Here is a 17,459-nt window from a genome sequence, read left to right as displayed (position 1 = left end):
ATAGTGGCTGCACAAGTTTGCATTCCCACCAACAGTGTATGAGGGTTCCTTTTTCTCCACAACCTCTCCAACATTTGTCACTTTTTGTTTTGGTTATTTTTGCAATTCTAACAGGTGTAAGGTGATATCTTAGTGTAGTTTTGATTTGCATTTCCCTGATGATTAGTGATGATGAGCATCTTTTCATGTGTCTATTGGCCATCTGTATATCTTCTTTGGAGAAATGTCTGTTCATGTCCCCTGCCCATTTTTTGATCAGGTTGTTTGACTTTTTGTTGTTGAGCTGTGTGAGTTCTTTATATATTATGGAGATTAACCCTTTGTCGGATAAATAACTTGTAAATATTTTTTCCCAATTAGTGGGTTGTTTTTTTGTTTCAATCCTGTTTTCCCTTGCCTTGAAGAAGCTCTTTAGTCTGTTGAAGTCCCATTTGTTTATTCTTTCTGTTGTTTCCCTCATCTGAGTAGTTATGATGTCTGACAAGATTCTTTTGAAACTGATGTCAAAGAGTGTACTGCCTATGTTCTCTTCTAGAAGACTTATTGTTTCAGGCCTAATCTTTAGGTCTTTGATCCATTTTGAGTTTATTTTGGTGTGTGGTGAAAAAGAATGGTCGATTTTCATTCTTTTACATGTGGCTGTCCAGTTTTTCCAGCACCATTTGTTGAAGAGACTTTCTTTTCTCCATTGTAGGCCCTCAACTCCTTTGTCGAAGATTAGCTGTCCACAGATGTGTGATTTTATTTCTGGGCTTTCAATTCTATTCCATTGATCTGTGCACCTGTTTTTGTACCAGTACCATGCTGTTTTGATTTCTGTAGCTTTGTAGTATGCTTTGAAGTCAGGGATTGTGATGCCTCTGGCTTTCTTCTTCTTTCTCAGGGTTGCTTTAGCAATTCGGGGTCTTTTGTTGCCCCATATGAATTTTAGGATTCTTTGTTCAATTTTTGTAAAGAATTTCAATATGTAGTGTTTTTTTGTCTGACTTCTTTTATTTACCATAATGTTTTAAAGGTTCATCCATGTTGTAGCATGTAGCAGTACTTAATTACTTTTTTTTTTTGCTGAGTAGTATTCCATTGTATGGATATACTACACTTTATTTATTCATCAGTTGATGGACATTTGAGTTGTTTCCACTTTTTGGCTATTATGAATAATGCTGCTATGAGCGTATTTATTAACCACTGGATACTTCCCACATCCATGGAAGACTTAACATCTGGTTCTCCTTCTTCTTTTCCCTTATTCCTGTCATCTTAGGGGAGACTTTAGCATCTACCTAGATGACCTTTCTAACACGCTATCCCCACAGTTTCTGATTTTCTCCACACCAGTGACTGGTCTTTTCCATTTCACCCATCTCTGCATCAGAGCCATGCCATCACTGCTCTTCACTTGATCTGTAAAATCTGAAACTTCAGTTTCCAATGCTACCAGTAACTTTTCAGTTTTCCAGATTTCTTATTTTATTAGCCCTGTTGGTCTTTTCCCCTATGGTTTCATACCCTTGAGATTTTTCTGTTCTCACAAATGTATGAGCTAATCCTTGTTTTTACTTTTTTCTCTGTCCAGCCTTGCTCACATAATTCATCACTTTCACCCTCAACTTCCATATATCTTTGACCTGTCCACTAAAAATCATAATTTTTGGTGGATCTAATTATATGCTGGAGAAAAATAAAAGTGCAGTTTGACATTTCTGCATATTTACCCATATAAACTCAACTTTATTTTAACATGGTCTAGTAACCCTGTCACATTTCCCTAGTCAGCACCTTCCTGTCTCTTTCTTTTTACTCGTTATCCCCAGCTTTTTTTGTATTCCTCAAATTCACCTAACCTCACCTCATTTCCTGCTTCTCAGTAGATGATCTTGCCCTCTAAGAAAACAGAAGCATTTAATTATAAATCATAAATTTTTGCACTTATCCACATCTTTCATCATTTTTGCCTTTTCCCAGTCCCAGAGGAAGAGATACTTCTCCTGTTATCCAAGTCTTCATTTATTCTGTCTACTTAAGGATGTTGCTCAGTCAGTTTTCTTTTCTCTGTCTATGTCTTTCTCTTTTGGATCTTAGTAGGGTGTTTTTCTTTCAGGAGGGGTCATCTTTCTCCCATATAAAACAAAGTAATAGATGTCAGAACTCATAAATCTCATTTAAACCAGAATCCCTCTTTGGCTGTTATCCCATATCTCTCTTTTCTTTCATAGCCAAAAGACTTCCATCTTCAGTTCCTCACCTCCCATTTACTCCTTAATTCCCTGCAATCTGGTTTCTGCCCTTACCTTTCTATTGATACTATTTTCAGTAAGCTAACTAATGACTTATTTTTCAGGTAGGCTCAATTTATTTAACTAGTCTGAAGCTTTTAATATGACTGACTTCTCCCTTCTTGTACTTTTCTCTTGTTCATTTGTTTTCTGTAATGTCAACTCCTGTTTGCCTCTTTACCTCTTACTATTGCTTCATAATTTCCTTCAGAAGCGGTTTTTCCTCTGCCTACCTTTATGGTGTTTCTGTGGGTTCTGAATTTAGCCCTCTACATCTTCTCTGCCTGGGCAATCTCATTTATACTCAGACTGCAAATTATTTGAGGGAGGGGTACATGTGTTTTTATCTTTTTATCTTTGTATGAAATAGTGCCTGACACATACTGATCATAAATATTATTGTTGAATAAAAGAATTTAGATAGTATCATTCAAATAGTATCAATGAATGAAAAATAGCTCTATAATTCCACCTTTCAGAGAGAACCACAGATCTCGTATTGGTATATTCTTTTATTCTTTTCTCTATGTAATGCTTGGATTTCTTACTATTTGAATTTGAAAATCTGCTATGTTTATTTGTTTAGGACCCTTTCAACAAAGTCCAAAAGTAGGAAGTTTCCAGAACCACCAAACAATGAGGATGAAGATGAAGATGTCAAAGCTGAAAGACTAAAGGTCAAAGAGCTGATGAGTTGCCAGTGTTGTGAGGAGGTAATTTAGTCTTTATTGCTAAGTCATATTAATTGTGCAATAATCAGTTCCCCATGTGTAGAAATTAATCTGAAAAATATTTTTCTTTCCATATGAATCAATCTGAACAAAAAATCTGTCTTTGAAAAAATAGTTTTGTCCACTTTCTTTTGAATAAGCCATTATTTTAGTCATAAATGGATATTTATTTCTACAATACCCTTTATTAGCAATTATAGTTCTTGGGATATAGACATGAGTTGTGTGCAGCCTGTTATTTCATGATTGGTATCTGATTTATAACTCTCTTTTTAAATCCTATTTCCCTTATTAGAAACCAGCCATTATGGTCAACAACTTGCATAAAGAATACGATGACAGGAAAGATTTTCTTCTTACAAGAAAAGTAAAGAAAGTCGCAACTAAATATGTCTCTTTCTGTGTGAAAAAAGGCTGGTATTTATTTTTTCTTAAATAACTTTTCTAGAAGAGTAATTTCCATTTTTAGTTTGTTTTTTGTATGATGATTTTTCTTTCACTTCCTGTAGGAGAGATCTTGGGACTATTGGGTCCAAATGGTGCAGGAAAAAGCACAATTATTAATATTCTGGTTGGTGATATTGAACCAACTTCAGGCCAGGTATGATATATAATGTGGGATATGTTGACTACGATTTACGGTTTTAATTAAAATAAATTTCTTAGTGATAAATTAGGATTTTGATGCTTAAATTTTACTTGTTTTTAGTATTAATTTTTTAGTATAGCTTGATCAAATTATTATCTTTTTGGTTATCTGTGAAAATAATGTACATAGTGAAATTTTCATATACACATGCAGACACATGCATATACAGTACAGTCATGTGCCACATAATGACTTTTTGGTCAATGATGGACCATGTATATACTACAGTGGTCTCAAAGGATGAGTACCATATAGTCTAGGTGTGTAGGAGGCTGTACCATCTAGGTTTGTGTAAGTACACTCTATGATGTTCATACTATGACAAAATCACATAATGACACATTTCTCAGAACATATCCCTGTCATTAAGTGATCCAAGACTGTATTTCTGCTTTTATAATTATTATAATTATGTGTGATTGGTCCACCAACTTAAGGTAATACTATTAACTTCAGGAGACATGGGAGCTAGTCTTGACCCTGCCATCAGTTAGTCTCTGATTATAAGCATATCACTCACTACTCTGTGGAAACTTCACAAAACTATTCTGGTCCTGTCTCCTGCTCCTCCCCTCCTTGCTTACATCACACCAACCTCACTGGCTCGATGCTCTCCTGGAAAATGCAGGGACTCTCTTTTCATTGGGTTTTTGCCTGTTGGCTATTCCTTACACCATAGAAGTCAAAGTGACTAAATTTGCTTACCTTCCTGGCTCAGTATCACCTCCAGTGCGGCCCCCCGATCTTCCTACTTTAAATTGGAGCTGGCCTTCCCAGTCAACCCTGCATTCCTAATAGCCCTTTCTGGCCATGTCACTGAGCTCTGATTTAGCTACCTATGTCCTTTCTTCATCAAAAGGAGTAAAAATCTCACCTGATATTACTCTGGCTCTAGGAAAGAGTTTGAATTCATCCACTTGCCATTTCCTTCACAATGTAAATTAAGCAAAAATAGTTACATAGTTGTTTAAAATGGGTTTGTACTTCTGTAGGTATTTCTAAGAGATTATTCTTCAGACCCAGCTGAAGATGATGATTCCATTAAGTATATGGGATACTGTCCTCAAATAAACCCGCTGTGGCCAGATATTACATTGCAGGAACATTTTGAAATTTATGGAGCTGTGAAAGGAATGAGTGCAGATGACATGAAAGAAGTCATATATCGGTAAAATTTAGAACCATTTTGTTATCTGGAGAAAGGTTTACATTTCATGTTTTTAAAATTTCGTAACAGGCATTTCTGTGTGTCATAATTTTCATAGAAAATGGTCGTTGCTTTTTTGTATATTCTTTACTATATTACAATAGCTATGAAAATAAAAAGGCAATTTCTCTATTTCTAATTACAGAATGGATATGCTTATAAATGTCATGACACTTATTTTAATTTAAAGTGAATCTTTTTATCAAGGTATTAATTTGTTTAAAATGATGTAAATTGGAGGTCTAATTATAGTTAGCTTCAACTGAGTGTTCTAGAAAAGAAGAATGTCAGTGATCACAAGCAATAAGTGCTAATACACTGGGTTTGTATTATCTGTTTTGCAGAATAACAAATGCACTTGATTTAAAGGAACATCTTCAGAAAACTATAAAGAAACTACCTGCAGGAATTAAGCGAAAGGTACTTTTATTAAAAAAACAAATATGTGTATGTTTTATTCAAAGTTTAGTGCCTGATACTAAACCATTGATAGAATTCCTTATAGTGAAGCCTTATTAGTTCTCTGTCCTCTTGTTTTCTTTCCGTCTAGTTGTGTTTTGCTCTAAGTATGCTGGGGAATCCTCAGGTTACTTTGTTAGATGAACCATCTACAGGTATGGATCCTAAAGCCAAACAGCACATGTGGTGAGTATGACGTTAAAGACACTTTTGAGACACATTATACTATATCATACTTCAGAATAAAAGAATATTTTATTAAAACTAATGGTTTTGTAGTAGCTGTATTTACATACTGATTTAAAATCCAACACAAATGATTAAATAGTAATTAAAAACTAAATATTTTGATTTCTAGAGAATCCTTTAAACTTTATTATATTTTTCATGAAGTAGTAATAATATTTTGTATATTCCAAAACAAAAATGGGTATATGGGTAATTATTAAAATAAAGAGTACTTCTGTCTGAATAGTTTTAAAAAAGTTTTTTCCTAGTTATTTAACGTATAAATTATATGTTACATATAATTATATATATATTGTATATTATATATATATAACTCTCATAATAATACTGACTTGAATTTATGTTGGAACTCTTTCTAGAAATGCACAGTGCTAATTAGTTGACCGACTCTTTGAGCCTAGATTTCCATGTCTATAAAATGTAAGATTGGGTTTAGATGCATGTTAAGATTTCCCTCTGATTCTCTGGCTGTTTTTGTTGCAACATAAAATGGCATCAATTTTTATAATTTGTTTTTTGACACATAGAAACATTTGAAATCACGGAATTTCTGACTGTTTGACGAGCTTTCAAAAATAAGGGAAAATAAATTAGAAAAATCATAGTTGGACAGAACATAACTATAGCAATTGATATTTGATAAATTTTAATTAACCTAATCAACCAAATAATTGGATTTTTAAAAACCCAGGTATTTTCATTAGCATTCAGATGCTTTCTTCTCTCTTTATTCTATTTATGTTTTGTAGGCGAGCAATTCGAACTGCATTTAAAAACAAAAAACGGTCTGCTATTCTGACCACTCATTATATGGAGGAGGCGGAGGCTGTCTGTGACCGAGTGGCTATCATGGTATCTGGGCAGTTAAGGTAGATGTCTGAACAACGTGCCTTTTGGGGATGCATGTGGGGAGGTGGATTAAGAGTGTCATCATTTCAAAACTTATAATACATTAATTTGAATGTTAAAAATAATGTTTCCATGGTTGAATTTTTGAATCACTTACCCTTCTATGGGATTACTTGGAAATATGTTAATTTTTTCAAAAAAGTGGCTAGCTGCATTTGGAATTGGCTTAATTATTCCACAACTTGTTATTTTCAGGCATGATATTTGTTATTTGTTTATTTGGTTTTTTTTATTTGAGTTCATAATAGTTTGCATCACTGTGAAATTTCAGTTGTACGTTATTTCTTGTCTGTCACCACATAGGTGCTTCCCTTTACCCCCTGTGCCTACCCCCCCACCCCCATTTTCCTGGTAACCCCTGAACTGTTTTCTTTGTCCATGTGCTCGTTTATATTTCCACATATGAGTGAAATCATTTGATGTTTGTCATTCTCAGTCTGGCTTACTTCACTAAGCATAATTCCCTCCAGGTCTTTCCATGTTATTGCAAATGGGATGAATTCGTCTTTTTTTCTGGCTGAGTAGTATTCCATTGTGTATATATACCACATCTTCTTTATCCAATCATCAGTTGATGGGCACTCAGATAGTTTCCACATCTTGACTATTGTGAATAATGCTGCAGGGAACATAGGGATACATATGTTATTTTGGATTGTTGATTTCAAGTTGTTTGGGTAGAGACCCAGTAGTGGGATAGGTGGGTCATAAGGTAGTTCTATTTTTAGTTTTTTGGGGAATCTCCATACTGTTTTCCATAGTGGCTGCACCAGTTTGCATTCCCACCAACAGTGCATGAGGGTTCCCTTCTCTCCACACCCTCTCCAACATTTGTTATTTTTAGTCTTAGTGATTATAGCCATTTTAACAGGTGTAAGGTGTTATCTTAGTGTAGTTTTGATTTGCATTTTCCTGATGGTTAGTAATGTTGAACATCTTTTCGTGTGTTTATTGGCCATCTGTATATCTTCTTTGGAAAAATGTCTGTTTTTATCCTCTGCCCATTATTTGATCAGGCTGTTTGTTTTTTTGTTGTTCAGTTGTGTGAGTTCCTTATATATTATGGAGATTAACCCCTTATCGGATACATGATTTGCAAAAATTTTCTCCCAATTGGTGAGTTGTCTTTTAGTTTTGATCCTAGTTTCTTTTGCCTTGCAGAAGCTCTTTAGTCTGACGAATTCTCACTTCTTTATTTTTTCTTTTGTTTCCCTTGTCTGAGAAGACACGGTATTCGAAAAGATCTTTTAAGTTCAGTGTCAGAGAGTGTACTACCTGTATTATCTTCCAGGAGTTTTACGGTTTCAGGTCTTATCTTCAAGTCTTTGATCGGTTTTGAGGTTTTGTGTATGGCGTGAGATAATGGTCTGCTTTCATTCTTTTGCATGTGGCTGTCCAGTTTTCCCAACATCATTTATTGAAGAGACTGTCTTTTCTCTATTGTATGTTCTTGGTACCTTTGTTGAAGATTAGCTGTCCATACATGTGTGGTTTTATTTCTGGGCTTTCAGTTCTGTTTCATTGATCTGTCTGCCTGTTTTTGTACCAGTACCATGCTATTTTGATCACTATGGCTTTGTAGTACACTTTGAAGTCAGGGATTGTGATGCCTCCAGCTTTGTTCTTTTTTCTCAGTATTGCTTTAGCAATTCGAGGTCTTTGGTTGCCCCATATGAATTTTAGGATTCTTTGCTCTGTTTCCACGAAGAATGTCATTGGGATTCTGATTGGTATTGCATTGAATCTGTAGAATGTTTTGGGTAGTATGGACATTTTAACTGTGTTTATTCTTCCAATCCATGTGTATGGAATCTTTTTCCATCTCTTTATGTTATTATCTATGTCTTTCAATAATGTCTTATAGTTTTCATTGTATAAGTCCTTCGCCTCCTTAGTTAAATTTATTCCTAGGTACTTTAGTCTTTTTTTTGTGATTGTAAGTGGAACTGTCTTCTTAAGTTCTCTTTCTGTAAGTTCGTTATTAGAGTACAGAAATGCAACTGATTTTGCAAGTTGATTTTGTACCCTGCAACTTTACTGTAGTTGTTAATTATTTCTAATAGTTTTCTGATGGATTCTTTAGGGTTTTCTATATATAAGATCATGTCGGCTGCAAACAGTGAGAGTTTCTCTTCTTCATTCCCTATTTGGATTCCTTTTATTCCTTTCTCTTGCCTAATTGCTCTGGCCAAAACCTCCAGTACTGTGTTGAATAAGAGTGGTGATAGTGAGCATCCTTGTCTTGTTCCTGTTCTCAGAGGGATGGTGTTCTTTTTCTCCCCATTGAGTATGATGTTGGTTGTGGGTTTGTCATCTATGGCCTTTATTGTGTTGAGGTAATTTCCTTCTATCTCCATTTTGTTAAGTGTTTTTATCATAAATGGCTGTTGGATCTTGTGAAATGCTTTCTCTGCATCTATTTAGATGATCATGTGGTTTTTGTTCCTCATTTTTGTTAGTGTGGTGCATCACATTGATTGATTTGTGGATGTTGAACTATGCCTGTGTCCCTGGAATAAATCCCACTTGATCATGATGCATGATCTTTTTTGATGTATTGCTGTATTCGGGTTGCCAATATTTTGTGGAGGATTTTTTCATCTATATTCATCAGCGATATTGGCCTGTAGTTTTCCGTTTTTCTGTTGTCCTTGTCAGGCTTCGGTATCAGAGTGATGTTGGCCTCATAGAATGTGTTAGGAAGTGTTGCATCTTCCCTAATTTTTTGGAATAACTTGAGAAGGATACGTGTTAAATCCTCTCTGAAAGCTTGGTAGAATTCCCCAGGGAAGCCGTCTGGTCCTGGGCTTTTATTCTTTGGGATGCTTTTGATTACTGTTTCAAACTCTTTATGTGTGATTGGTCTATTCAGATTCTCTATTTCTTCTTGATTCAGCTTTGGGAGGTTGTAAGAGTCTAAGAATTTATCCATTTCCTTGAGATTGTCCATGTTGTTGGCATATAGTTTTTCATAGTGTTCTCTTATAATCCGTTGTATTTCAGTGGTATCCATTGTTATTTCTCCTCTTTCATTTCTAATTTTATTTATCTGAGCTTTCTCTGTTTTTTTTCTTTGTAAGTCTGGCTAGGGGTTTGTCGATTTTGTGTATCTTCTCAAAGAACCAGCTCTTTATTTCATTGATACTTTCTACTGTCTTTTTTGTTTCAATAGCATTTATTTCTGCTCTGATTTTTATTATTTCTCTCCTTCTGCTGACTTTGGGATTTGTTTGTTCTTCTATTTCTAATTCAATTAGGTGTAGTTTGATATTGCTTATTTTTTTTCTTGTTTGTTAAGGTGAGCCTGTATTGCGATGAATTTTCCTCTTAATATGGCTTTTGCTACATCCCATATGAATTGGTATGGTATGTTTCCATTTTCGTTTCCAGATTTTTTTTATTTCTCCTTTAATTTTTTCAGTGATCCATTGGTTGTTCAATAGCATGTAGTTTAGTCTCACATCTTTGTCCTTTTCTCAGCTTTTTTCTTGTAATTCATTTCTAGCTTTATAGCATTGTGATCAGAAAAGATGCTTGTTATTATTTCAATCTTCTTAAATTTATTGAGGCTTGCCTTGTTTCCCAACACATGGTCTATTCTTGAGAATGTTCTGTGCGCACTTGAAAAGAATGTGTATTCTGCTGGTTTTGGATAGAGTGTTCTATGTATGTCTATTAAGTCCATCTGGTCTAGCTTTTCATTTAATTCCAGTTTCCTTGTTGATTTTCTGTCTGGATGATCTATCCATTGATGTGAGTGGAGTGTTGAGGTCCCCTACTATTATTGTGTTATTATTAATGTCTTCTTTTAGGTTTGTTAATAGTTGCTTTATTTACTCTGGTGCTCCTCTCTTGGGTGCATAGATATTTATAAGTGTTATTTCTTCTTGATGGAATGTCCCTTTGATCATTATATACTGCCCCTCTTTGTCTCTCCTTACCTGTCTTATCTTCAAGTCTACTTTGTCTCATATAAGTATTGTAACACCTGTTTTCTTTTGTTTGCCGTTAGTATCATCTTCCATCCGTTCACTCTGAGCCTTTGTTTGTCAATGGAGCTGAGATGTGTTTCCTGGAGGCAGCATATTGTTGAGTCTTGTTATTTAATCCATCTCGCCACTCTGTGTCTTTTTATTGGAGCTTTCAATCCATTTAAGTTTAAGGTGATCATTGATATATGAGGGTTTAATGTTGCCATTTTACCACTTGTTTTCCTGTTCTCCTGCATTTCCTTTGTTTCTCGTCCTGTGTATTTTGGTCTACCAATCGAGTTATGTAGCTTTTTATATTGTGTTTCTTTGTTTTCTCCTTATTTATTATTTGTGTCTCTGTTCTGCTTTTTTGTTTAGTGGTTACCCTGAGGTTTGTGTTCAAGATCTCGTGGATAAGCTAGCCCCTTTTCTGATGGCCTCTAATTTCCTTAGACTAAACCTTAATTCAGTCCATTTCCTCTTCCTCTCCTAAGTTGTTTTTCTCACATCTTATTTCATCTTGTGTTATGAGTTTGTGGTTAAAATGACAAGATTATCTTTGTTTTTGGTGTTTTTCTTCCCTTTGTCTTTAATGCTATATTTGAGTATTTGCTATCTTGCTCTGATTCTGTCTACCTGTTTAACTCCTTACTCTGTGCTTTGTAACCCCTTTCTCCCTTTTTTTTTCAGGTATGAGGGCCTTCTTGAGGGTATCTTGTGAGGGGGTGGGTCTCGTGGCTATGAACTCCCTTAGCTTATGTTTGTCTGGGAAAGTTTTTATTTCTCCATCATATCTGAAGGATATTTTCGCTGGATACGGTATTCTTGCCTGAAAGTTTTTGTCCTTCAATGATTTGCATGTCATTCCAGTCTCTCCTAGCCTGTAAGGTTTCTGCAGAGAAATCCCCTGAAAGTCTGATGGAAGTTGCTTTGTAGGTTATTTTTGACTGCCTTCCTGCCTTAAGTATTCTTTCTTTGTCATTCAGTTTTGCCAGTTTCACTACTATATGCCTTGCAGTAGGTCTTTTTACATTGACATATTTAGGAGATCTGGCAGCTTCTTCCACATGGATTTCCTTCCCAAGGTTTGGGAAGTTCTCTGCTATTATGTCTTTTTTTTACAAGCTTTTTATTCCATTCTCCTTCTCGTCTCCTTTTGAATACCTGTAATTCTTATGTTGCATTTCCTAATTGAGTCACATATTTCTCGAAGGCTTTCTTCATTTCTTTTCAGTCTTAGTTCTCTCTCTTCCTCTATCTGGAGCATTTCAACATGTCTATCTGCGATTATGCCCATACACTCTTCTATGTTGTCTGCCGAAGCGTCCAGATAATCCATATTTTGTTTTATTTCTTCCATTGTGTTTTTCATCTCTAATATTTCAGATTGATTCTTACTTATAGTTTCAATCTCTTTTGTGAAGTAGCTCCTGAACTCACTGAATTGTTTCTCTACATTCTCTTTTACCTTGTTGAGTTTTTTGATGATAGCTATTTTGAGTTCTTTGTCATTTAGATTACGTATTTCTGCATTCTCAGGACTGATTTCTGGGTACTTGTCATTTTCTCTCTGGTCTGGAGATCTAATATAATGTTTGATATTGCTAGAGGGAGTGGCTCTGTTCTTTTGCATCCTGGCATCATTTGGTTGCAGTTACCACCTATCGCCCCTGAGTAGGGGTCAAGAGCCACGTATTCTGAGCCCTGTGCCTTCAGCCGAAATCCCAGGGTCTGGAGCCATGCTGAATGGGTGGGGGTGAGGGGTGCTTTCTCCTGCGTGGTTTCAAAGTTTTCTCCTTCTGCTCTTGCTGACTGCTCTCCTGGGGTGTTGGCTTGATAAGGTCACCACCCATGAAAGCTTTCAGCCTGGTAAAGGGCTTCCCTCTAGGCTGCAAGGGCCCTTGGGAGTCCTCGATGTTCCCTTGAACAAACGTCCCCTCCCCTGTTCCTTCCCTCTCGGAGGCCTCCCACGGTCCCGGATCGCAGTCTTTAAGGGGAGGGAGTGAAGATTTCTCTACCCCATTCCACCTCCTCCGAGGGGGGCTCCACTCTCTCTGCCCTCCATCATATGGCTGCATGGGTCTCTCCGATGTTTTTTGTGCTGTGATTGGATGTCCTCTGTTGGATTATGAATTTTTTTTTGTTTTATATTGGAGGGGAACGATTTCTGAGAGACCTCACTCCACCATGATGCTGACGTCACTCCTCAGTGTTTGTTTTTAAAAATTGCTAGGCATTATATTAGATTACAGCCCAAAGTATAAAATAAATATACGTAAGTTCATACTTATGCAAATAAATGACTGAATAAATAAATGTGAAAGAAGAGGCAAATCTTCCTTACAGAAAGATTTCAACTAATATATGTAGATACTACCCCTCTAGGAGGGGAAATTTAACCCCCTACTTCTCAAGTAAAGTCTGGACTTAGCCAGTCTCTTCTAATGCACGGAAAGGGGAAAGTAGTAACTTTATAGTACAGAAACCTGACAGATACTACCTTAACAAAGCAATGTCATCTTCTGCCTGATATGAGGTGATAAGAAAAGTACTTCAGCTCTGTTTTATTTTCTCCAAAAACCCATAACCCCAGTCTAATCATGAGAAAAACAGACTACTCCAAATTGAGGGACATTCTACCAAAACACTTGACCAGTTCTTCTCAAAGCTGTCAAAGTCGTAAAAGGAAAGACTAAGAAACTGTCACAGACCAGTGGAGACTAAGAGATATGACAACTAAGTGCAACGTGGTATCCTGGATAGATCCTGGAACAGAAAAAGGACATGGGTGGAAAACTGGTGAAATCCAAGTAAAGTCAAATAAAGTTAATAGTAATACATCGTTGGTTTCTTAATTTTGACAAATGAGCCATGGTAATATATGATGATAAATATTAGGGAAACTGAAACTGGGTGAGGGGTGTATGGAGACTCTCTGTATTATATTTGCAACTTGTCTGTAAATTTGAAAGTATTCCATCATAAACATTTTATTTAAATCGTTCTTTAAGTGAGGCCTCATCCTTTGGAACTGTCAACTCATTTTGTATCTGAGTTTTCTTTTAAAAATCATGACAGATGTATTGGGACAGTCCAACACCTGAAGAGCAAATTTGGAAAAGGCTACTTTTTGGAAATTAAATTAAAGGACTGGATAGAAAATCTAGAAGTAGACCGACTCCAAAGAGAAATTCAGTATATTTTCCCAAATGCGAGCCGTCAGGAAAGGTAAAGATTTAAAAAATGGAGTTATATTTCTTTGAATAGTAATAATCATGAAAATTGGTTATTGTGTTAAGGATTAGGAAAAAATAGTCTGTATTCTCGCCAATATTGGACTAACATAGTCTCATGACTGGAGTTTGATATCTAATTTAGTGTTAGATCTTTCAAGGTTTGATAGTATTTAAACTTTTAAAAATTCTTACTTAGTAGTAATGAGAGTTACTTTATTGTACATGGAAATATTTTAAGATTTCAACAATTAATTTTTATCTAATTAAGTATCAAAGTAAGTTATTGGGGTTTAATTCTGAGCTTTAAAAATTTTGAACTTTACCTTTAGAACACAGTAGTAGTTATTTGTAATTTTCCTATATTTTATCCTGTTTTTGTTTTCAGTTTTTCTTCTATTTTGGCTTATAAAATTCCTAAGGAAGATGTTCAGTCCCTTTCACAATCATTTTCTAAGCTAGAAGAAGGTAAGTAATATTTGAAAACATTGTAAGGTGGCTTTCAAATTATACCAGAATTTTATTTAAAAAGTCTCGAAGTTCGTATTATAGAAACTATGGTAAATAAGTTTAATCTAAGATGTAGGTGAGTACTAATATGTAGGTATTTGGTAATCAACTATATTGTAGTATAAACCTTTTCTTGTCTTTAATAGACATCAACACAGTTTTTCACCTGAGAAAGTTCAGCTTAATTAGTCCTTGCTGATTCAGTCCAGAAGTGGGAGCACTGAGTTTCTGGAATCCTTGCTTCATATTGGGACACAGAAATAGCAATGGTAGTAAGACTCCCGTGGCAGCAGGAGAGAGGAGAGACTTCATAGTGTGGGAGGGTGGGCGTTCCTAAAAGCTTTAAAGAAGATTATCAAATCATGGCATTTTTAAAATAAATGGTAGTACAATAAAGATATACTGGTACCATAAAGAGAGGTAAGCTCCTGGGTGGGGCAAGTATTCATATATTGGTTATTTTGTGGCTTCTATAAACTATGAAACAACCTATCTTTCCTGATGATTTCTTTATGATTAAAGACAACACCTGAACTACTTAAGGAGAATTAAATTAAAGGAATGACTAGAAAACCAGAAAATTTGATACATGAGATTAGATTGCAAAAGGATTTGAAATAAATATAAAAAAGTATATGGACACAAGAACAGTGTCCAGAATATAGTTCAAGAAATCAAGAATAGGGAGGCTGGCCCCATGGCCGAGTGGTTAAAGTTCTGTGTGCTCTGCTTCGGTGGCCCAGGTTCATGGGTTTGGATCCTGGGTGTGGACCTCCTGCACTCATCAGCCATGCTGTGGAGGCATCCCGCATACAAAGTGGAGGAAGATTGGCACAGATGTCAGCTCAGGGCAAATCTTCCTCACCAAAACAAAACAAATTCAAGAACAGGCTGTATTGGAATTGGGCAATAGGAGATACCAGGGATTAAAAGAAATCATGAAAAAATGAATCATGAGGAAGGATATAGAGGAGGGTAAAGAGGAGATGCTTGGTAAAGGTGAAATAAGGCAAGTGCATTAAATATGTAGTGCTTAGGACTACAGAGGAACTGTGCAGGGAGGGGAGAGAAAGGAAGCAAGATAGAGGAAAATAACATGTTTCAAATTTAATTGATTATAGAGATTTTTCTTAAAAAAACAGATTGTTGGCCACTTGGTTACTGCCATTTTTATTCTTTAAAAATATTAATAAATATTGTTTTCATGTTTTAATAGCTAAACATACTTTTGCCATTGAAGAATATAGCTTTTCTCAAGCAACATTGGAACAGGTACTATAATGTTAAATTTTTAAAAATTCTTTTATTGAAAAAGTACCTAATATTTAATTATTTAGATTTATATTGGAGAGGGAGTTTGTGAACCAAAGACAAATTGTTATAGAATATTCTTCAACTTTGTATAATTTTAAACAACTTTAGGTTCTTCATTTATTTTGAGTAGCTCAATTTTTTTCATTTTAGTGAAGAAAATAGATCATGATGATGGTATTTTATATTAGCATATCTGAAATTACATTGCTTAATAATTAGAAATTATTTTTTATAACTGCTACTTACATATATTAATCAGAAAACAAGTAATCTATTAATTCTTTAAATTAACTATTCGTCTTTGTATGTGATTAATGGAGATTATTCTGTTTAAATAATAATAATAACAATAAATCTGTTGATACTTGAAGGGTTAATGTAATTAGATATAACATTGTACCATTTCTGATTTAGTTAAAAATTCTTTGAGATAATTGCGATATAGAATACTGTATTAATTTATTTACTTTCATTTAGGTTTTTGTAGAACTCACCAAAGAACAAGAGGAAGAAGATAATAGTTGTGGAACTTTGAACAGCACACTTTGGTGGGAAAGAACACAGGAAGACAGAGTAGTATTTTGAATTTGTATTGCTTAGTGTGCTTCCTGAATTTTTTTTTCCACTTTAACTTTGGTTTAAAAAGTGTATTTGATTGGTAACTGAAGAACCACGAAAGCACTTGAGATTTTCCTAAGTTCCTTAATTGAATGCTGTGGCTGTGTGTTTTGCTTTTCTTCAAATAAACCTTATGTATAATTAATTGAAACTGCATGTTTATATTTGAAGTATGTTAAACTGTAGTCTCTGTGTGAAGTTCAGTATTTGCTTTTTCACCTTTCAAAAATAGTGCTTCAATTATGATTTAAAAAAATGATAGAATAATTTTATTTTGAATAGTTATCTGTATTGTTTATACCATTTTGTTATGTAAGTATATAATGTCCCAATCTAAATAACTAATATATAAATGGTATGTAGAAGAGAGACATAAATAAAAAGTTTCTTGCTTCTCCTTTTTAATTTCTAAAAGAAACTTTGAATAGAAGTTGGCATCCTGAAAATCTTCAAGCATAAACGCTAGTCAGTCTCCGTGCAGATAGAGGTCTGTGGGAAGTGACATCCACTAGGTGGCGCTCATCACCCGCAGTCAATGAAAGGAGACCTTGTTCCTCAGGTGATTGTAGACATAGATAACTTAGTATTTGAAGGCACATTTCTTTTGCTTACAGTAAAATTAAGAGGTGTTTTAATTATTATAATTACAGGAAGACTATGTCTAGGATCTTCTGTAATAGTCCGATTGTTTGTGGATAGAATGATAGACATCTATAGAGTTGGAAGAATTAGCCATACCTTTTCCTCCACTCCTCCACGGAAGATAGAAACTTCTTTTGTCATCTTCCTTCCTAAAGCACATTTTCTTTTATTCTAGAATGAAATAATCTTTTTGGTAATCGTTTTTATTGGAAAACTTTGGTATTTGACTCTCTCTCTCCTCCAAAGAGTTTTAAGTATATCAGTGTGTAGATTTATTTACTAATTCACCTCAGATTCACTTTGGAATATGTTGGGATGTAAATAAACTTTTGGGGGTTAACTTAAGGATTTGAAGTAAACTATGCTTAATTCTCTTTAATAAGAAACCATAATTTCACCCTGTAAAATTATATTTCAACCAGATGAATGAAAGTATTAACTTTACAAAAACAAATGTGTTAGGATTGTGATGGAGTCTTAAAAACAACAGCAGCAACATAAGAATTTGGTACTGAGTTACTTTAAAAAGCCAAACCCTTTAATGAAGTCATTAGCTATTTAACTTAGGTAAAACTTGATAAGCTTTTAGCTCTCCTGTGTGATAAGACATCTGTGATTTTAGGCTCTAGTGGCTGATTTAAGTGGTGATCTCTTCTCAGTCTTGGTACAAGGTACATGACTGGTATTTTCT

General features: G+C 34.9%; 1 protein-coding gene across 5 annotated transcripts in view; it reads left to right on the top strand.

Annotated features, from left to right (window-relative positions):
• The window catches only part of ABCA5 (ATP binding cassette subfamily A member 5), a 71,550-nt gene extending 55,273 nt beyond the window's left edge, over positions 1 to 16,277 (top strand). For 4 of the 5 annotated variants that reach the window (XM_046675874.1, XM_046675872.1, XM_046675873.1 and 1 more), the window contains 11 exons: positions 2,863 to 2,989; positions 3,303 to 3,420; positions 3,517 to 3,608; positions 4,649 to 4,824; positions 5,208 to 5,283; positions 5,414 to 5,508; positions 6,321 to 6,440; positions 13,530 to 13,679; positions 14,073 to 14,152; positions 15,411 to 15,466; positions 15,986 to 16,277. In XM_046675874.1, the coding sequence (XP_046531830.1) occupies positions 2,863 to 2,989; positions 3,303 to 3,420; positions 3,517 to 3,608; positions 4,649 to 4,824; positions 5,208 to 5,283; positions 5,414 to 5,508; positions 6,321 to 6,440; positions 13,530 to 13,679; positions 14,073 to 14,152; positions 15,411 to 15,466; positions 15,986 to 16,093 (1,198 nt within the window). In that variant the 3' untranslated portion in view covers positions 16,094 to 16,277. Of the gene's footprint in view, positions 1 to 2,862; positions 2,990 to 3,302; positions 3,421 to 3,514; positions 3,609 to 4,648; positions 4,825 to 5,207; positions 5,284 to 5,413; positions 5,509 to 6,320; positions 6,441 to 13,529; positions 13,680 to 14,072; positions 14,153 to 15,410; positions 15,467 to 15,985 lie in introns of those variants that run through there. The other variant, XM_046675876.1, reaches the window with a different exon arrangement.
• Positions 16,278 to 17,459: the final 1,182 nt, after the last annotated feature.

This window comes from Equus quagga, chromosome 11, assembly GCF_021613505.1.
Source record: "Equus quagga isolate Etosha38 chromosome 11, UCLA_HA_Equagga_1.0, whole genome shotgun sequence".
Lineage (NCBI taxonomy): Eukaryota > Metazoa > Chordata > Mammalia > Perissodactyla > Equidae > Equus > Equus quagga.
Note: the sequence above shows the minus strand (reverse complement) of the source record. Positions and strands in the feature narration are given on the sequence as shown.